At 40.6% G+C, this 22685-nt stretch overlaps 1 protein-coding gene across 2 annotated transcripts in view; it reads right to left on the bottom strand.

Annotated features, from left to right (window-relative positions):
- Nucleotides 1-22685, bottom strand: part of CHN1 (chimerin 1) — a 156035-nt gene that overhangs the window by 110148 nt on the left and 23202 nt on the right. For both annotated transcript variants that reach the window (XM_019554067.1, XM_019554066.1), the window contains exons 2-3: nt 10559-10597; nt 4760-4815 (exon numbers count right to left, since the gene is read on the bottom strand). In XM_019554067.1, the coding sequence (XP_019409612.1) occupies nt 4760-4815; nt 10559-10597 (95 nt within the window). The remainder of the gene's footprint in view (nt 1-4759; nt 4816-10558; nt 10598-22685) is intronic.

The raw sequence follows: 22685 nt of genomic DNA, 5'->3' as shown, positions 1-22685 counted from the left end.
TTCAATTTTGAGCTAAATAACCTTTTGACACAAATAATCTTTTCCTCATATCAAAATGGAAATCTATTAAAAATAACCTATCCTTTACAAACTGTAGAAATCTATGTAGCAAATGCAAATAGCCTCTTTCAGCTCTCAATCTTCACAATTTCTAAAATTGTGGGTATACTGAAGTGTTCTTCAGCAAGACTGTAACCTAATCTACTATTTATAAAACAACCTAAATTAATGTATTCCTTCTTCCTCCCTCCCGCCCCATGATATGTTTATAATTAAAAATTCAAGCTCGTCATACATTATAATTTTGTTTTGGATTAAAATTGTGAACATTTCAGGTTATACTCAAGACAGCCATTCCTTACTTTCCTAACTGACTTCAGTGTTCAACCAGACACTACTCAGAGTTCAAGGTGCTCTGTATCATTTCTCACTATCTCTATTGCTTCTGACAGACATTACATTGACCTGGAGGAATGGTTCTGCAGATTATTCAGTAAACCTTTTGAGGCAGCTGGGTCACCAACTCATAATAAGCACTGCTTACTTAGATGCAGCACTTTTCTCTCTATAAAATGGTCCCAATTGTTTTTTTTCAATATATCACCTATACAACACCTTTTAGTTACAACCTGGGATGAGAAAATCAGGATAAATTGTAATTAAAAGAGGAACACCTGCATGCTTGAAAGTTTTCATAGTATCATTGAGCCAGTTCTTGTCATATTTTATATACAAAACAAGTGTGGGTCTGGTCAGTCCTAAGCTAATATTCTAGGCTTTTTCCACCATCATTATACTGGCAAAAGCCACTAGTAATGTTTATATACAGTATATTATTTTATACCTTGATGCCTTGCTTTGGTGGTCTAGTGTTATTGCTAGATAATGCTATAAAGCAAATCTTAGTATATATCCTATTCATTATTTCTCATTTTCTCACACTTCAATGACTAACAGGACTAAAAACATTAGCTGGTAGTTGAACAGGCATGGGCTGTTCTTCTGACAGTTCTTATAAGATAAACAAAGGTATCCCTCTTTTGTACTACGGTTTGTCAATGAGGAAAAAATCAAGACTTATACAACTTGCAAACCTGTAAAGTCTTTTCTCTGCAGTCATACTTTTTTACCACACTTCACATTTTTTTGTGTCTTTAAGACAGTGAGGCTGCACAAAAATTAAAGGTTTTCAATGTCGAGGTTGCCATACTAATTTAAGCAGTACCCCACCACTGCAGAATCCAGCACCTTTGTGTGGAGGTATTACAAGCGAGTACTTTATTACATTAGCAAACAGTGGGAGCATCTACACATGCAATTAATGTAAATCACTAAATTCTGGTGCATATTTTGCTGGAGTTTATTGCTCCCAGGCACCCCGTTTATGTGTGCCCAGAACCGCAGCACATTGTGCTGGGTTGGAGCAGCCCTAGCTGGCGAAGGGCCCAGGTCATCCTGACAGCCCGGGACTGCTCTGATTCAGCTTGATGTGTTGTGGAGAGGCTTGCTGGGTCACAAGTGTGCTCCAGTGTGGGGCTAGCCAGCAGGCAGCTTGCACACTGTAGCACCCTTGTGCCCCAGCCGATCTTGTCAGTGTCTATAGATACACTGCTGGGCAGTAAATAACACTGCTGCAGGACAGTACTTGTATTTACACATACTAACTTACAGCAGCATTTATTAGTTTACTACGACCTAATAGGGCCACACATGTACACATGGAGATTTTACTGTGGAGCTAATTAGGCAGCTCTGGATTAAACATTTTGTGTAGATGCATCCGCTGATGTGCAATAAGAGATATGGCCCAGAAAAGAGATCACAATGTTCATGTTAGTGTAGTGTGCAGGGGTAATAATAATAATAATAAAATAAACACACAGCCAAATCAGCAGGGATCCTGGTTTTCCCTGATTGAAAAAAAAAATGCAAATTCTGTGATAAACCCCCCAAAATCTGTTATTAAAATGAAAGCTCCCTCTCCCCCCTGACCCTCTGGCCCTACTGATTAGCTCCCCATGACATTATGTTTAATTTTATTGTGTGACAGTTAGTTCAGGTGCTGAATACTATACTTTTGTAACAGCTTTGTAGGAAATGTTGCTGACTGTGCCTGAAGAGAAAAAGTAAGGCTCTGAGAGAGCTGGGGAAGAAAGGGTCCTTCCCAGGGTGGAGACAAAGAGGGAGATAAAAGAATAGTCCCAGGGAGGACAGAGTGGAGCCCAAAGAAGGACAAAGGAGACTACTGTGGCACAATAAAGACTATTTGATGCGGAGCAGTCTGCAGTGCTGTTTGGGACACCAGGACTCTGACCCCTCTGCCTTGTTTGAAGAAGAAAACACCCCCTTTTTGGGACCTGGCCAAAAAGGAGTTCTCTGAGGCAGGGAACTAGGGTCAGATCAGATCACTAGGGAAGTCGGGGACAAATTGAAGCCAGGTCTCAAGCCAGTAGCTTTCCTTGAGAAACCATGCCAGGGCTGGCTTCAAAGGGTCCTCCAGGAGACGGAGACCAAATAAGCCTGCTTCTTGGGGAGTTCCAAGGCAGAGCTTCCCCTCAAAAGTGGCTTGATTTGTGACAGGCAGCCTCAGAACTTCAGAACTTAATGGTTATTAAGTTTTTTGTAATGACTTTCCTATTGTAGAGAGGTAAAGATTTCTTACGGCAATATCTTTTATTGGACCAACTATGCATTTAGGATGTTAGACAAGCTTTCTAGTGCAGTCTTCCTCAAATTATTCCTACTGTAATAATTCGTAATATCTTTCCTCTTCAAAAGAAAAAGTTAGAAAGGGAGAAAATGCAAAAGGAATTTTGTTGAAAACAATTCAGGAACGGAGAGGGAAAGGGACATGCAGAGAGAAAGTGATATCCATTTAAAGCATTGGTATCTTACAAAGTTTTGCATTTTTCATGTCTGTGTCACAAACTGTACTGCTAGAGGTTTGAAGGACACAGAACAATACATCTAGGTCAAAACATTTAGGCAGACACTTAAAGATTATAAGTAGTCCCTTTGAAATCACTGGCAAAATTCCCAGTGAGTTCAATATGGCCAGAGTGCCACAGAATTGGAAGCAATCAAATTGATTTCAATGGGACTAGTCACACACTTAAGGAGTTGAGTACAGGGGCCAACCTTTTGTATATCTTGAAAAAACCTACTGTGTTGAATATATAAGAGGAAACAACCTTCAAAGGCTGAAATGGGAATCTTGGCTTTGAACATACTGATTTTTTTTGTAATTAAAATCTCATTTTCAATATTGAATTAACATTTATTTATATCACCATCATTGCCTGGGTAAAGTTTCTTTGTCAGGGCACTCAGTAATAGCCCTAAACACATTTTTTAAAGCTAATTTATCTCCCAGATGTATGTTTCATGTAAAATTGGTCTATCACTAGGGTAACCGTATGTCCCGATTTGGTCAGGACAGTCTGGGATTTCATAGGCTGGTTCCAACCAGTTAGTGAAAATGAAAACAGGAGTCCTGAAATCACAGGGGCATGGGGCACAGTCTGACAGGAAGGCCAAGTGCCACAGTGTGGGCAGGCAGGCTGAACTACTAAGATCTTTTATCTTACTAGTTGACAGACTATTTTGAAGAACTGCAATTGGCCATTTGAAAGAGAATACCAATAAATCCCTATTTAATTTAATAAATTAATCCTTTTTATGATCTAAGCTATAACCTATTAATGCCCCTGACACTAGTATGCTTTCCTGTATTTAATGCTATGTCAAACTGATAAACACATTCCAGAGATTAAATTATTTTCTCTTGATGCACAATGAAAATGTTGCAATAAATCTTAAATTAGTAACTTTCAATTGCTGTTTGGTAAGAACAGGGTTTTGCAATATTGTTTAAAACAGTCAAACAGAACATTTCAGCAATTTTTAAATTGAAATTGATGTTTTCCAAAATCCTGGGTATAACAATAGGACAAAGTTATGAATAAGAACTTTAACATGGTTGTTCAATAACAATTAAAATTCTACCATGTTTTAATCTATGATTTCAAAACAGCTATGAACAAGCACTCATCTTGCCAAATGGCATTAATCAGACATCATCATGGAGACCAGTCTTTAGCAGCAGCTAGGGTTTTAGTTAAGTAGGAAAGGGACAGTGAGTCAACTGAAGATTAGGGTCTGTCCCTGCTCTTTGCAGTGATGACTCTGGGGGAAAAATTCTTCACAATGCTTTTCAAAAACAAGATGTGTATTATATTTGGGGGGGGGGTGTTATATGCAAGAAAGCATAATAGTTACCACCATCCATAACACTTCAGATGATTAACTGGAAGACTGACAGGGGAGAAGAAATTCACTATCCTTTTTGTTTATTTTCTGTATGCGCATTTCACAGCAGTTTGTCTAAAGACAAGCCCAAAGTTGCCCTTGTACAAGCAGTTTCCCAACTCTAGAGGACAAAAATATATATTTTTTGTTTTAAATCGTGAAAAGGGAAGGGGGAGTGTGAAATAATTTTTCAAATATTTTTAAAATAAATTGTAAAAACCGCAAGTATTAACAGTTCCTCAGGGACATGTATACTTCCTGAAATTCCTTTTAACTCTTGCATATGAATCAACCTCATTTTAAACTGATGGTGGCCCCCGCAGTGACATTCAAATTACCTTCTCCATAATACTGCTCGTCTCCCATATAGCAATTGTATGGAATGCACAGTGTTAACTCTGGATGTGTAGTTAATGGACAATACATAGCTTTGGTATGATATGATACTCACCTCACAAGTGCAGGTAATCCTTCTAGGATGGGGAGCTTCCTGTTGCAACTGATATACTGAGAGAAGGCAGAAGTTAAATGCAGTTTAGTTTTCTATTTAATACAGAAAGATTTCAAGTCAGGCATTTTTAACTTAGAGTTAATTTCTTTTATTAACCCCCCCCCCTCCAAAACAGAATATCCAAGCTTGTAGCAAGAGTTTGTGCAGGGAGATATATGTTATATTTCAACTGATTAACAACATGTCAGAAAAGATTCAGTAGCCAGCCAAACAAGCATCACCAGTCACTATTAGAAACAATTCAACTTATCCATTACTAGGTAATAACTGGGCAAGTTGGGAAATGCTTGACTCAGGAGAAAATAACAGAAGTTAAGATCAATATAAATTTCATTTTACAATAAATTAAATATATGTTGGTTTCAGAACACTTTTCTCAGCAACAGGATTCACAGTCCAATCCTGCAAGGTGTTTGCCATCTCCCACATAGGTCTATTTGTTCCCTGGGGACAAATATGCTCAGCACTCTGCAGGAGGCATTCAAGATTTAGCAGAATCAGACCCTCTCTTTTCACGATTGTTCACTAATCTTTCTGAGCTAGTAACAAAATGACATCTGCATATGTGAACTTTAATTAGAATTTAAGGGGGCCCACACTGGGTCTACACTGACCTATCTTAAAACGGTTATAAATGGTTGGGTTTTTTTAAACCAAAATATATATTTTTATTGTTTTCTTTAAACTGAATCTTAACAATGCTAGAGCATTTTTAACTAAATTGTATCGATGTGCTGACATACTAACGTACTGTAAAGGACACACATTTAACTTCTATTCAAGTAGTTTGACTTGGCAAATCACCTTCAAACTAAGTCTCTTAACACTTGTTTTCTTTGTAGAGTACTCTGCCCCTGACAACAGAGGAATAATCTCTTAAAATTACTTTAACTTTCAATCATTAATATATGCAAATGACTCTGAAACATGCTGTCATTTCGTTCAGTTAACAAGCACATACATTAGGTGAACCAATGAGCTGTTTTCCCCTCACACCATGCTTGTCATTCACCCTCAACATTTTTTTTTTTGGTAACCATAAACTGCATTAAATGCCTGAAATCTGTGAAGACCAGAATGGAAAAAATAGCAAAGTGATGAATGATAAGGCAATCAATAAGAGCAATCTGGAAAAATTCATACCCATTGTTCTGAATTTAAAAAAAGCATTTTTCCTTTACTGTCCTCAAATCAAACTTTAGCACTTTTTTGCAAGTGATGAAAAACAGCAGAGTGGTACAGAATTAGTACACTTTAAAGCACAGCATGAACAGCTATATGCACCCAAGTAGAATTTCCCTAGTTTCTCCAACACAAATGGCACAATTACCATGTCCAAATCTAGGAACAATGGAGAATTCTCAAATTTTATATGAAAAGAGAAAATTTTAGATACAAAAATACAAGAGGTATCAGAATCTACATGCTTTGTTGTAGAGCTTCATTAAGGGCTTAATCTAATAATTTTTTGACATATATCAGTGAATGCTGGAAAAATTTTCTGAAGAGGACTTCCTCCTCAAACACTGTCCTCCTTTTGTCTGGTTTGTTAAATTACAAAAAAGTGGTTCCTTACTGTGGCAGTGCACCTTTGGGTGTTTGCACTTTAAGGGCAGAGTCAGGCAGCTGCCCAATGCCTGAAGGCAGCAGCCATTTTAAGAAGCAGGTATGTAAAGGCTGCAGTTTGCTGCTGCCAGCCCAGGCAGAAACACTGCTGCAGCAGGAACATGTGGAGGTAAAGGTAAGAGTGAATGGGGATGGCTAGGAGGCTCTTGGTTCTGGGCATGACCTAAAACTACACCTTGCCAGGGACGGGTGGCCTGGTGGGGCTGCTGGTGGTGCAGGAGTTCTCAGAAAAAGCCATGCCAGTTACCAGCCCGGTAAAAGGCAGGTTGGGGTACCTTAACCCCTAGCCCCAACAGTTCAGCAGGTATGAGAGCCAGGCACAGCTACAGCCACCTGAGCCCTAGGGGGTGGAAGAGCCCAGGAGAGGAGTGGGGCCAGGCACAGCTGCAGCCACCTGAGCCAGCAGGGTAGAGAGACCCCAGAGGCCCCTGGCTGGGGATAGTTGCGTGGCCCTGGAGAAGGGTGGCCCATTGTGTAGTGTGAGAGGGAGGGCAGTTGGGAAGGGCAGAGATATAGGTGGCCCCGCACAGAGTAGTGTTGAAGGGGAGTAAGCCTGAAGGGCCGTGCATGAGGGGGGCTGGGTAGGGCCGAACTGGGGCAGCACAAGGACCAGCCCCATGAGTAGTTGATTGTGGGGATGATGAGAACACCCCAGGGTACGGCGTGGTGTAGAGGCCCTAGTGTGGGCATAGTCCCATGCGTGGGGGAGAGGCCAAGGCATTTTTTGGATGCCCAAGGCTGTAGTTTGGGCCAGAGGCTGAGTGGGGGGAAGGGAGGCTCAACCACAGAGTCAGGGGCGAGTCCTGACCCTGGTAAGTCTTCTACCACAAGGAGGCCAAGTGTGGGTCGAAAGAAAGACCTAAAGGGACAGCACAATAACCTGTTGCTCCAGGGAGGAAGTAAGGGTCCCTGTGAGACCCAGGAGCACCAGCTGTGGTGTAAGGGAACATCGTGTGTGTGTGTGTGTGTGTGTGTGTGTGTGTGTCATCTGCAAGGTTTGGGATGCAGTACAGGGGTGGTTGGAGCTGCATACATAGGCCTAGAAGAACACAGCTGCCAAAGGGCAGCCTCCCACCTAATGAAGACAACAATTATTAAACAACAAGGTGGGGCAGGATAGAAAGGTGGGTGGTTAGCCCAGAAACAGGTGGGCAGGCCAACTTCTGACTGGCCCTGGGAAGGCCCCGTTACACCTACCCCTTTCCTTTAATTTCTGCACGAAGAGCAAAGCTGTTTGGCTACAGCTTCTTTCCTGAAATCATTGGCAGAGGAGTTAAACATTACATTCCTCTTCATTCACCAAGACAGACTGAAGCACAAACAAAGTCTGCAGTTGTTTGTACTTAATTCTCATTATGGAGGAATGAAAAATATATTTTATGTAGCTACAAATGGTGTGTGTGTGCCTTCACCTCTTGGCAGGCTGTAAAGCAAGCTTTGCTGATTATAAAGGTTGAACATCCCTGTAACAGAATATGGCACAAAAGAAAATGAACAAAAAAGCAGCATTCATTGAGTTCACAGAAGATACAATACTGTGATTCATTATTCATACTTACAACTAAAAGCAAAACAGCCTATTTGGTAATGAATGCTAGATGAATTGCAGTTATGAGTAATGATGTTTAATATTGAAGATAGAGTGTATACCAATTTTATCGTTAGCTCTTATCTGCAAGGCAAAAGCTTGCTCCAGATCACTATATTGAAACGACTTAATATTAAGTGACTGGCTTGGTGTATGACAAACTACTGAAGTTACAGATTATAATTCAAAAGCCACAAATAAGGTTGGCTACTGGCTTGGCATATGACAAAACTTCACAAGTAGACTAAGGTTCTAATCATTACAATTATATGACAGCAGTTGCAGGGGCTGTTATACACATTCAGTTCCCTGAAATGTATTCATCTGAAGACAGCCAGGATATATCTTTAGCTTTTTATTTATTTTGCTCCCCATTTAGATTTTCATTTATTTTAACTATTTAAAATAAGTATCAAAAGATGATGTTGTAACTAGAATTTTGAGGAACACACAGTATTGCCAAAACTAATGATTTTGTCATGAGTCTTGTAATTTTTAGTGCCTTACTACAGGGGTCAGCTCCGCAGGCAAGTACAGTAAAATCTCTGTTATCTGGCATGAGTAGGGAATGGGGCATGACAGGTTTCTAAAACTTCTGTTTACGTGAGGCTGGCAGTATTCAGCCAGAGGTGGAGCGGGGGGAGGGAGGGGAATTGGTGGCGGCCGCACGCAGAGCAGCTGCAGTGCCGGGTGGTGGGTGGCGGCTGCTGCAGCATGCAAAATACCACCCCCCCGTGCCAGAAATTCCGGTTAATTGAGTGTTCCGGTTACTCAAATGCCAGATAACAGGGATTTTACTGTAATTACAAAAGGGTCAGAAAGGAAATCAAAAAAAGAAATCAAAATTGTTATTTTTAGATTTATTTTAGGGGATTTTTTTATGACAGACTCCTGATTTTTTGAAAGCTGGATTATGGAAACACTGCTGGAACCAACATCCAACTTCTACAGGACCCACGGACACTAAAAATGCCTGTTTCATTTATAAACCCATATTTAAAAACCTACATTTTGAGAACAATCCTAGTTCAGTAGAAGGGAGACTGAATTATCTAAAAAAGGTCTTTTCCAATCTCATTTTTATAGATCTATTACATGTTTTCAGTGAATAAGAATTCTAGTTTTGATTCACACACTATAATATTTAGGATCTTTTCATACTTAAAAATATCTGTTAAAAACTTTGTTGAAAATGCAAATAAAATAATTAAAAAAGAAGTACACGTTCCGAGACATGCAGACATGCTGAAATAGCTACATTCTCTTGGATGTTGGATCGTAAGTCCTAACCTAGAGAAGTAAACTCTTTTCCTGTGTTAAGTGTCACTTGCATATGTCTTGACAACAGATGTTAATGTGTTTTTGAACTTTTTAACAAGTGTAGACTTGGAGGGCTGGGCATTTTAAAAGTAACTGTACGTCAAATCTTCTGTTAAAGGAAGTCCTACTTTTTTTCCTCATTGCTCCCCACCTTATCAAGTCTACTGTCTTCCTCTTAATATATATAAGAGGAAGGAAATAAAAGATACAGGTGAGTCATCTTTAGAATAGTTTTATATCTCATTTTACACTTCTCTTATTCATTCATCTGGGTCTAGTGAAGCCTGTTCTAGAGATCTGCTGAGAAAGGTGGTGATGCTTCATAGAGAATTTCTATTTTTCCTTCAAGGAAGAAAACCAAAACATTTTAAAATTCTCTATGAGAATTTCCATGTCCAGTTTTGGGAAACCCACTTTAAGAAACATGAGGCTGATGCCTCAAAGTGAAGTCAAAATGATTAGAGGTCTAAGAAATATGACTTATGAGGAAAAGTTGGAAGAACTGGGATTATTTATTCAGAAGAACAGGAGACTGAGGGAAGATTTGATAATATTTTTCAAATACATGAAGCGAGGCTACAGAGAGGGTGGTGATGAACACTTCTCTCTGGCCAAAGGGAGAAGGCAAGGAGTAATGGTCATAAACTGCAGCAAGGGGAATTCAGGTTGGAAGCCCAGGCTATCCAGCAGCCAAGCAGGTGAGATGGCTGGCAGGCTCCCCAAATCTCACTGGGTTCTAAGAGAACTTGAGTGAAACAGGACTAATTCTGTCAAGTCTGAGATAGTATTTCACGTGCATTTTTCTGATCAAACCTAGTTTCAAGTCCTGGGATACATGTGATTAAGTCACATGGGTCCTAAAATTTCCCATGTGACAACAGGTTTGTAATGGATATGGCTTGCCAGATTCTTGCATTTGGATATTCCCCCTAACGTTAATTGGGTCACTCAAGTTAGTAAATTTTCTAGAATCCAGTCTTTGAATTACGTATGCGCACTTGGTCTCTGGCATCGAGGAGTGCAGTTATCACCAAACAATGATAAATCCTGTTACATGCTATTCATTTCACTAATGCACAATGTTTCCTGAGCTCATATTTTGATGAAAAAATATATTTTAAATGTTTTAAAAACACCAGACATGAAACTTTTTCATATTAGACTTCTATCAGACTTTTTTTCTTTTTAAAGACTGGAATACTTACAGTAAGATTTCCATACAGGCGGTCTGTATTCATCAGTATCTGAAAGAATAATGAAACTTATCTAAATATAGGTTTAATAATGTTCTGGAAGGTAAAAACAATATTTGTATTCTTTTATAAGAAGTACAAGCTCCAATTAGCAAAACTTATCAGATGCCAATAGTAACAATGCCTTACTGATTTGCCTCCAACAGGACACCTAACAACCCCTAAATTTAATGATCACTTGCTTTGGCATTTGTCACTAAAATAAATTGCTTTTCTAACTTACTGTCTTTTGACTTGCTGACAATTCATCAGGAGCTGTAAAATACCACAGCTGACAAAAGAGGACCAGATTTTGGCCTCCACTGTAGCTGTATCGTGGCAGATCACTGAACCATCTGTTCCTGCCATTATTCCCTAAATATGATTCCTGCTCCTATCAAGTACCAAAGTGTCTCCTGCAAGAAGTTGAGTTCATCTCCCTTGGAAGTGGATGCCAGTTACTGCCACTCTGTATGTTATAGGATATGACTGTTGTGAATTTAGCCAACCATGGTTGGGATTCGATAGCCGGCTTCTGCTATATCCCAGGCTCTAGTAGGCAAATACCTGCTGGCACCAATACTGTCTAATGCATCAAAACATATCCATAAGCTTTCACCTGTCACAAAGACATGTAGAGATATGACTATATTTAAGACCTATTCTATGAACCTTGTACTGTCATATCTGTCCTAGGGCATCCTTTATCCATATTTTTAGAAAGTCCACTGCTAAAATTAGGTTGTACAAATCTTGGTTTAGCATTCCCTTAAAGTATGAAACATTCTTCCCTGCATATGCGCCGTAGCATTATTCCATCTCTCCTCATCCACTGACATTTCAAAACATTTCTAATTCAGGGACATTTTATTTTTGCTGTTGTCAGCTATGCTCAGTAATTGTTCCACCCTAACCCCTCCATCATGTAATTTTATTTAGCTTTTTACAGTATATTTTGAGACATTTTAATTATTTCACAGGATGATATTGTAATTGTTTATCTAGTGCCTTAAGTGCCTTCATATTAAAGCACTTTATAAATATAATAATTACTAACAAATGATCATAGGTGTAAAATAAATGGCTCCCCAAAATTCCATTATCAAAATCCTCAAGAGGTCACACAGATGTGCCACCAACTCCTGGTTGTCTGCCAAGTGCCTTGCAACTGGAGGGAGGTCTTCAGCTGTCCACCCGATACTCTATCAGTGAAAGAAAATCAGCAGCAGCAGATGCAGAAATCGTTATTCATTGGTACTTCGATTTTTTTTATATTTTAATTTAAAGTAGTGTTAGGAGATTCATTCCAGAAGCACTGGAATATGATCCCTCAGTGCTGTTCTGATGTCACGTGAAAAAAGGCAAAACCTGTGTGTAAAAATAACAGTTTTATATTCCCTGCTGAATATTATTACACTATTAGCTGTTTTTTTCTTCTGCCTATTGCTGCTTTAAAAGCAATGTATGCACTGGTTTGATTTACAAATAAATGACATAAATAAAGGACAGCATCTATATTATTTGTAAATTATGAGCTGACTCTTATGAAAATAAATGGATCTTGGCAATCTAACCTCTTTGTGATTGCACCATGGCTATATTCTAATTGCAACAAAGGGCAGTATGATTATAAAATTAAGCAGCAATATTTTTCACAAACCAAAAAACAAAACAAAACAACCCCCACCCCTCAAAAAACCCCAGCTTGATAAAGTCAAACAAGAACCATGGAAACTTTCATACAGCAAACATTTATTATTCAGAAACTGGAAGGAATGATTTATGTTATGCAGCTGTGCACAAGTATTTTATTTAAAAGTCTGTCTGCATGTTTTACTGCCTTAACACTGTCAGAATGCCCTGAGGCCATTCCACATTAGGGAATAAAAAAACAAAGGTTATTTCTATTGTAATTTAAAAAAATGTTATCTGATATAAAATACTATAGAGCAAGCACAGGGCAACGATGATAGTGAAGCAGAGTTTTAAGTGTTCATTTGAGTCTGTGAATACTGTTACTGTTATTATTTGATATAAACTACTTTGCTACAAAAAGGAAAAAAAATGTCCAAACATTACGTGGAAGTATTAGCATCCATTTAAAAAAACCTGATTGATATGGTCCTATTTTTAAAAAAATATAATTAGTATTTTTGGATGCATTAACATTTTGATGCTTTTCTTTAAAGTTTTCATTTGAGAATCCAAAAATTAAAGCTAGAATCGCTAACTGCTTTGGAAATTTAGGCCAGATGCAAACATAAAGAAAATAAAACGTGCTGCAAAACTGAATCCAAATTACAGGTTCCCATTAACATAGCAGTACTTTCTAGCTATCACTATAACCTCCCACGAAATTTTACTGCAGCTCCACTCTGTAATATCTGAGGTCTACCTCAAATGGTTTCTTGATAAAATGGTAACTTATGCATCATTTTTTTCCTCTACTCTATTTTCTAGTTAAATTTATGTCCAGTTCATCTGAACATCGATTTTCTAAAGGTTTGACAATACTGCAGAAGAATATGCATGTAAAAAGCTTAGTGCTATGAATGCACAAATTCGAACTGAAAACAATAGGATTCTAGTGCTATCTTCACTAATAAGTTGTGAATAAGTTTTTCAGAATTGTGAATAATAAGTTTGTGAAGAATAGGTTTTTCAGAATTGTGCTTATAGCATCTTAGCTGGATTAGCCTGACAGAGTATTTAGTTACTGTACCTTTAAAAACAGAAATGTTTCAGAAATAAGTTACCAATATCCCTTCTCCCCCAAGCAGTGATCACTTTTAAAGACTACAAAATTTTGCTGTGTTCAGAAACAAGAAAGATAAAAAGGCTGGCAGGTGGGTGTGCAAAAGTACTTCTTGAAATATGATAATGGGGTTTTGGAAAATACCTATCCTAAAGCCACAATGAAATCCAATAACTTGCCAGCCTGAACCAGATCAGTAAGAAACAGATGCTTTTTCAATAGTTGACCTAACCTTTTAAGCTTCTAAAAATACCTGTCAGATATATCTATACAGTTAGATTACATACAGCAAAAAAACTCTTACACTGATATAGCACTCAGTAATCTGAGACCCAAAGCAATTTACAATACAGGAGGAAAATACTGTAGGATACTTCTGTGTTAAAAGTATGAACAGAATGAGGATGAGCTGTCCACAGTAACTTACTGCTACACTGGTTCAAAAGCAGAATCAGACCTGCACTGAAGATGAGTGCCACACCACAGACCCAGAGAACTGCCTGTGCCACGAGAGAGGAGAAGTCTCTGCTCCACCCATCAGATCAAAAGAAAGCACAATTTCCACACTCAGTTCCATTGTGAACATATGGCAGTTAAAAAGACATCAGACTCCAGCCATTCACAGAGACAATAAGTAACAAACTTAACAGGTCATGCCCCAAAATCCTATACTTCCCTTCAGCGGGCAAGGGAATTTATGCCTTGGGGTCCACAGACAAAATTTCACCCTTCTTTAGCCTCCACTTTGTTTTCCTTATAAACAGCACTTCTTTTTCTCATTTGCAGCTCCTGAAATTTCTACTATCACACCTCACCCCCATCCATACCCAACACTATCTGCAAGCTGTGCTCTCCATCTTAGGCCAGGTACGGATGTCACACTTTTACTGGTATAAGTGATTGGAAACCAGTGTATACCCACAATAGAAGTTTGGCACACAAAACTCATCTATACCCAAAACAGAAGTTCAGCACACAGACTAGTTTAAAAATGGCAAAACCCAGGCTAAAGTTTGCCTACTCCACAAAAGGGTGAATATATGTGTTCTGTTTCCTAATGATCTAAACTATGCAGCTTACAGAAAACCATGCAGCTTAAATCAATTTTGCCTCAGGCTTTTTGAATGTCCGTACTTAGCCTTAGCTTCATCTCAGTTCCACTACAAACTGTCTACCCATCACTCCATCTGCTCAGCACATAAATCCCACATTGTGTTATGTCTTCTTGCACATCCCTCAGTATCTAACTCAACTGACTCTCAAGCCCCTTCGGAGTCTGGCTGTAGTCTCCTCATATCTCCCCCTTGCTCCTATAGGGAGGGGCATAGACTGCATTATCTGCAAGGATGGAAGAAAGGAGCATGAGAAAATAACTTTACATGTGGCCTACTTGGCTTGAGGAACATTTTGCCTTCAGAAAAGGGAATCATTTCATAAAGGGATGGATTTTAGGAAAGCAAAAACAACACAGCTCATCCTCAGAATGACGGCAACTAAGGAATGATAAACTGACACTGATAGTAAGAAAACAAACAAGCACTGACAAAATGGAGTCCTTTTTAGAGGCAGCCATTTACAAGAATTCAGATACAGATTGCAAGAGAATATTTTAGTTGTTTCCTAGACACATAAATAATTCTGACATTCAAATATAGTATTTCCTTTGCAATTTTCCTTTTTTCTTTTCAATGCCACCTTTCCTTTATCTCCCTTATATAAAACTAGTCTAGCTTTAACACTTGCAAACTGAACACTTAAACTATATACATCTCAAAGCTGCTATCATTGCCTCAAACTGTTTAGACTGCTTATCTCTGTGTATTCCTTTTATAGAAAGAATAAAATATTCATTTATGTATTTAGCAGAAAGAAACAAAACCATTTCGCACCTCCCTACTGACAGTCAGAAGGCTCTGGGGTGGAACACTAGCTGCTTAACCATGCACAACAACAGCAGCACCACCCGAGACTTGTGCATGAGGTGCTGTGGGGTTTCCTATAGCAAATTCCATTTGACTTTTCTTTTAATACAGGTCATCTCCAACAGCACTGTGCTCTGTAACACAATGCTGGGGATCGCTTTAAAAGAAATAATGCTACTTATTAACTTGCCAGCATGTTTCTCCAAAACCGGTTCTTTGGCAATATCATATCTAAACAAAGACAGGACCTCCTCATTGGCTAACCTTGCAGATATCCAGATGGGCCGAAGCGAAAATAGCTAGGAAAAGAATCAAATGAAGATAAGTTTCTTACAACTTAAAGACAAAAGTATGGTTTGACTCCTAACTTAGAAAAGATGAAAGAAACCTTAAAACATTGCTGTGTGTTATGACCAGTTCACCAGCCAGTGCACGTTGCCAGTGTTTTAAATGCTGCGGACCTCTATCTTGCTTCTGGCTGCAACAATGAATGTCAACATTTAAATGCTGGAGAATGAAGGAACAGGACAAAGACGATATGCCCATTTGTTGACCCATGCTATGTTTACCATGGAATTCCACAAGCATTCAGAAAGTATTAGGTCTACAATCAGAATAGGGCAAAGCACAATTGTTGCCTGTTCCTGTATGTGCATAAAGGCTTTTGTCAAGAGTTTTGGGCAGTGAAACACCCAAGAGAACCGACAACTGGCTAAGAGAGGCAGTTCTATTCTAATGCTCTGTTGAGTCTCTTCGTGAGCAAAAACTCCCTTGAGAACAGTGCAAGTTTCCTACTGGAAGGAGAGAGAAGAGATAAATCATACATTTGAGGCATCTCAAACATTATTCTGGAAGACATGTAAAAGACAGTACATTCATCCTTGCTGCATACCCTAAAATATTAAAGGGGATCTTGGCAATGTTCCTATTGGCACACTAATGATTAAATATTTAGGCCTAAGTTCCATAGGTGACAAGTAAGCATTGCTGTTTAAGTACAGACACTGTAAAAAGGTCCATCTTACAGAGCGTAGACTGGGGTGGGCAAAATACAGCCCGTGGGCCAGATCTGGCCTGCGAGGCCATTGTATCCAGCTTGTGGGGCACCTAAAAAATTTAGAAAATGTTTCTCTGTCAAAAATGACAGGAACCAAGGGCAGTAGGATCCAGGGGAAGCCCTGGTGGGCTCCCACAACAGCAGGGCCCCCAGCCTGGCCCCCCAGTCGGAAGCCCAAGCCAGGCCTCCTGGACTGGGATCATGCAGCTGCCCCATGCTGTAACCACAGGTAAAGGGGGGGGAAGGGGGAGGGGAAGGGCAGGGAAGGAGCCCGGGGAAAATTGGCCCAGGGAAAAGCTGAGCGTGGCGGGGGGGGAACAGCCTCTCCCCTGCCCCGTGCCTGGTGCCCCTCACTGCAGCTGCTCGCAGCCCGCCTGGGGCTGCCTGTGCCTGTTCCAAACTGCCCCGCGTGGGCTGTGAGCAGCTGCAGCAGGGAGGTGGGGGAGGGGCTGCTTCCCCCCCCCCCACTCAGCTTTCCCCAGGCTCCTTTCCTGCTCTTTCCCGGTGCAGAGAAAAGCAGCCCCTCACCCGCCCCATGGCCAGGGCTGTCTGGAGTAGCCACTTGCAGTCCGTGCGGGGCTGTCCGGAGCAGGCACAGGCAGCCCCAGGCAGGCTGTGAGCGGCTGCAGCATGGGGTGCCGGCCATGGGGTGGGCAAGGGGCTGCTTTCCCCCACCTGCACTCAGCACCACCTCGTAACCCAGCCCCACTACCAGCCTGGGCCCCACACAGCTCTGGGCTCGCCCATTGGGGCTGCATGTGACAGCAGCAGCTGCGGCCCCTGCACTTGCCGTGCCGGGCAGTGTTTGCCATCACCGCTGCCTGTGGGCTGCCCAGTGTGTGAGCTCTGGGCGGGCAGCAGCAGCCAACACTGCCCAGTGAGGCACACGGGGGGGGCGCAGCTCCCCCCCTCTCCCTGCTGGTGCAGCCCAGCCTGGCTCCACAGACCCCTCCCAGCCTGTGACCCGCTTTGGGCCCCACCGGTGCTGGCCATGGGACATGGGACCAATGTCCCAAAGTCTTGGGACCAAAGACATTGGTCCCAAGATGGTGACCAGGAGATGGGACACTTGTCAAGGGGCAGGGCTACCTATGAGGCCCTTGACAGCCTGCTAAAACTGGGTAAGCGGCCCTCCACCCAAAATAACTGCCTGCCCCTGAGGTAGACTCTAATAAAAATGAGACACCCAAATCACTAGTATTTTTTTAATGAAATAATCTTAGGAGATCAACAAAATGACTTTGTGGGAGAATAATGGCTAGAAGAGTGACAGAAATCACTGTGGCCAGTTTACTGTTTCTGAAACAGTTTCCTGAACTCCTTCACAGCTTCAAGGGCCTATTTGTTAGGCCCTCCAGAATGCACAAGATTTTCAAAAGATTACCTGAACTACACAAATAAAGCCACTATTTATTTTGGAGATGAGATTCTCAAACCAAGGAGACAGCTGAGTTAAACAGGAAATGCCATTCCTTCCCTGTTTTTCAAGTAAGAATGGCAACAGAATTTCAAAGACTAAGCTCTGCTCATCAAGAAATGTTTTTAGCAAGGCAAGGATAAGAAGTCAGGAACTCTAAATATTCAGACAAAAATAATTAGGCTAATTAAAATTTTGGACATAGAGTCAATAAGCTCATATTTTCAAGGTAGACATAAAAACAGTTGACTTCTGACTCCTATCAATGGTATGTGATCTCCTACTGATTCTGGAAGGATAAGTTTGTAGTGGAGTGCCAGATGAAGGCAAAGTCTTTGTGCAAAGGTTAATAAACCTTGACCAAGTAAATAATGTGGGCCTTGGCCCCTGGTTTGAAGACCTGTTTTAATCGGGAGGTATCATCAGGTTTAAAGCAAGTAGTCAGCTGACCATAGTTTATCTTTGATTAGATGTTTGGTTAAAAAAATGAAAGCTATTTTTGAACTTTTTGACATATCAATTTCCCCACCTCCCCTCCCAAGGAATACAAACCTTTTTAGCATTAGGTCATTCTACCTCCATAATTCTCTGGAGGGGCACATAAATACAGAGGGGACCAAGACTCGCTAGCACATTAAGTAATTTTTATTACAGCATCATGATATCTCATTTGTAAAGAAAGGTGACATGTATTCTGCTGGTGTCTCAAGTAGTAAACTGTGGTTTTAATAATACCAGTATGTAAATCATGACTATTCAAGTTAATCAGAAACCATAACTATTTTTTATAGATGTCTTAAAAAAAATATCTGGTCCTTAACACTGTTTTAGGGCCATTCTTTATATGCTAATTCTTTGTTTTGAAAAATAGGCACAAAGGGAGACAATACGTTTTAAAACGTGTTGAAGCACTATGTTTTCTTGAGTTGTTCCCCTAAATGTAACAAGAGCTTCAAAGCCACATAATTCTCAAGGCACCCATGTCCAAATAAAAACACAAATATTTATTTGAATGTCTCACCTATATATGAAATTGGACACGCATTCATTTTAAGTCTAAATATTCAGGTGAGAGAGTAAATATGTCAGTACAAGCATTAAATTCACATGGAAGGCTAAATTCTTTGGCTAAAATAAAGAGCATATTGTGGAGGAAGGGGCAGGATGCATGGTTACCAACTGTCCATAAATTTACAGTCCTTAAAAAGGTTAAAACACAAAGTTCATAAAAAATGGAGCTGTCTGCAAAAAGCTAAGAAACAGTGAGCTTGATTGAAGATCTGTAGTGAGAATGATGCTGGATAAAACTGCTGCTAGACAAGCAGAGCAGAGAAGTTCCACCGTGTGTCTGAGCAGGAGTGCAGCTCAGCACCCCACAGGGAGTTCTCCATCACAGCAGTTCTCAACCTTTTACATCTTATGTCCCACCTATGTAAGGTCAAAAACTCCTGGTCTCACTGGTCAATGAGCGGGGGGGGTGGGGGGGGTGTCCCCCGGTGGCCAATCAAAATGCACAAAGTGAAACTGGAAGTCCCGCCATGTCACTTCTAGTTTCACCACCGCAACCCAAGTCCCACCTAGAGGATGCGTCCCACTGGTTGAGAAACCCTGCTCTGTCAGGACTCTGGAATCCACAGAAGCCTCTGTAGTCCCCTGCTACCCACCCAGGTGCTGCTGCTGTGTCCTGCCTGTAATGGCTGCTGCCTTTAATGTAGGCAGGGCTGTGTGGCTCAGGGCAGTGAGACACCGGGCAGAACAGGGAGAGGAGTGGTGTGGCTGGGACAGCACTATGGAGGTGGTAGGTAAAGGTCTGTGCCAGGAGTGGGGGAGCACGGCCTGTGGGGGGTGGGCTGGGGTGGGAGCAGCATGGTGTAGGGTGCAGTCAGGGATATCAGGGTGCCTGTGGGTAAGCAGGGGACCCCTGTGATGAGGGTAGCATGGTATAAAATCAGTGCTGCAGTCAAGTAAGACCGTCTTAAGTAAGACCGTCTTAAGTAAGACCATCAAGTAAGACTGTTAGCATGGTATAAAACCATTGCTGGAGTTAAGTAAGACTATGTCAAAAGTTGGTATGAAACCCCTGAATTTGAATCTAGCTTTTATTATTACTATCCAGTGCCTTGTAGAAGTGTAATATCTACATTATGTAAAATGTACGTCAGTTAAAAAAGAAGGATTGGTTATCAGTAAAAACGTGGTAGACTGTCAATTAAAAAAATAAAACAAAACTGTTTTGGTTGGCAACCCTGCAGGATAGTTACAAAGAAAGCATCCCACACCTCTGCCTGATAAACAACACTCCATAGCAGTCCCATGGAGGAGGCTCTGGAATCAGCAGAGGAGTAATGGGGGCAGCTTGCTGTTAAGTGACTAAAGCTCATCCCCAACAACATTGCTCCATACATGTTCATGTCTCAAACAATTTTAGGAAGGAAATACAATGTAGGTCACTAACTTTTTCATTTTTTTCCCCTCTAGACTCAGTTTTAGGTAGCAACACATGGAACTGCTACAGCATCTTTTGCAAATACAGTACAGATGTGCCAAGCTTTGACTTTTAAAATTAAATCATTTTGAGTTATCCGAGCAATAAAACACAAAACAGCTGAATGGGATTTCTTCATATCTCCCACAGAAATTCACATTTGGGATGAAAATAAGAATGTAATGCAATTTGGGGGAAAGCTATAAAAGCCAGTGAAAATAGCAAGATAGAATAGAAGTGCTCTTTCAGCTGTAACACCACACTAAATTACATATAATGTATATTAGCATTTTTAAGTGAGTCAAAACTTAGTTATTTTTCGGCATTCACTTAGTTTATAACTTCACAAGTGCAGCCTCGTTATTACTGTATTGAACAAATGTAATTAGGTTTGTAAGTTGCAGTGCTGCATTAAAATAGGCAACAGTGATTTAAATGCACGAAGGCTAGAAAGGGTGATTCTGATTTTCCAACGAATCTGTCCAAGTGGTTCCACTGCTTATGGAAGAAAAGAAGCTGCACTCAAATATACTGAACAGAAATAAAGAGGCGTCAGGAAGCCTGTACATTGAATAAATGAATCAGCCTTTAGGGGAAAAAAAGTACTGTGTTCACTCAAATATAAGATGGCCTTGAATACAAGACAACCCTCAATAATTAGATTCTATATATGTAAAATTTATTAATTTGTTATAGCTTTCCAGGTATCGAATCTAATTATTGGAGGGGTGCCTTGAATTTATCCCTCTTTCACTGCTACAGCAGGGAAAATACAATGGAGGGGGGAGTCAGGTGGCTCTTTTGCTTTCTGTACTCCCTCTAACTTCTTCCCCATGCAACTCGCTGTCAGGCCTTGCTGAGGACATGGAAGTGAGGGGCAAATTTTAAAACACTGACCTTGAAACAAACACATTAGTTGCATACAGGCAAGTTACTATGGGTACTCATAGACACAGTTCATCCAGAATTGATGCATTTTACTTTTCTTTTTTTTAAATTGCTGCAAGTTTTAGTACAGATTTTCCATGAACACACTTCTAGGCAGCATTTTGTACCTACTTGTGTACAATAGAAACTATACATGATATCAGTCCAAAGCCAAAAGGCGTATGATTCATCATACACTTCACTGAGCTGGGCCCCAGCAGAGCCAACAGCATTTCAAGCCATGGTTACCCCATAGCTCAACACTACTCAGTATGTGTGTGTATACTAGATACCATTTTTCTCCCTCCTCCCCCACAAAGGATCCATGTACTAATTAGCACCCCACACATGACTAAAACTGGGTCTTCTTGTTATTGGTCTTGGGATCCCCCATAATTTGTATGCAGTGAGGTGCAGGGCAATCTGGTCCAGCTCCACCTCATGGAGGGTGGGACCACACTAAGCATATGCGACAGACTGAGAAAGGGGGTGACAAAGGGATTCTGGGTTAACTGTTTGGGGCCTTGTTTGGTGATGTTTGCCAAACATTTAAGACTGGTGAAGAAATGAGAATAACTGGAAATGGAAACGAAAAGCACAGCTCAGCTGTGGAAGTGAAGACGAAGTTGAAATGTATTCAGAAGTAGTGGCTCACTATGACTTGGGAGAGAATCAGTGCTGAGGGAGACTGAGTGCAATGGGCACTACTGTATACCACATCCAGATGGGATACACTAACTGATCCTTGTGGTAAGCTACCTTCAATATGTTTACTCAATAGGGGCGATACATTTTATAGTTGGGCTCATTGTTGGCTGCATTTGATCAATGTCATAGTTTGTTTCCATTACTGAGCACATGCTGCTTTTGGCATCAGCTTAATGATAGACAATGTATTTCATGAGATTTCCTTGTAAGATGAGGAGCTTTTTCCCCCCATTGTGACTGGGTTAAGGTCAGGCCCAAGGCTAAGTGGTATTAAATATGTTCACCATCCACTACAGGCAACTGGGCTGCAGGTCTCCAGCATCTCCTAGAGTCAGACCTACAACTACAACTTCTAAATGGAATAACACAACAAATACCGTATTTTTCGGACCATAAGACGCACTTTTTTCCCCCCAAAAGTGGGGGGAAAACGAGGGTGCGTCTTATGGTCCGAAAAATATGGTATTCATGAATACTCTCTTGGCCAGTGACAGCCACTGCTAAAATTAATTCACCTTTCAAACTAAATCAGATTGTGTCAATTTTGTTTTTAAAATTTCTTTGATCAGTTCATTGAAACAATGTGAATAGATAATCAAGCCAGAACCAGCTAGTTTGTAGATGTTGACTTGCATCGATAATTTTGCACTACAGGCCCTTTTCATGCCCACTATCTTCATCCATTCATGTCTAACCTGTGCCTTTATCCTCCAGTTGTCCAAATTTAGTTTCTGTAGGTCTGATGCTATATCATCTAGTCATCTTGTATATGTATACACACACAAACTGGCAGCTGGTTACGGGAATATTTGAAACATGGGGAAAATGG

Source organism: Crocodylus porosus, unplaced genomic scaffold, assembly GCF_001723895.1.
Source record: "Crocodylus porosus isolate Cpor-Errol unplaced genomic scaffold, CroPor_comp1, whole genome shotgun sequence".
Taxonomy (NCBI): domain Eukaryota; kingdom Metazoa; phylum Chordata; order Crocodylia; family Crocodylidae; genus Crocodylus; species Crocodylus porosus.
Note: the sequence above shows the minus strand (reverse complement) of the source record. Positions and strands in the feature narration are given on the sequence as shown.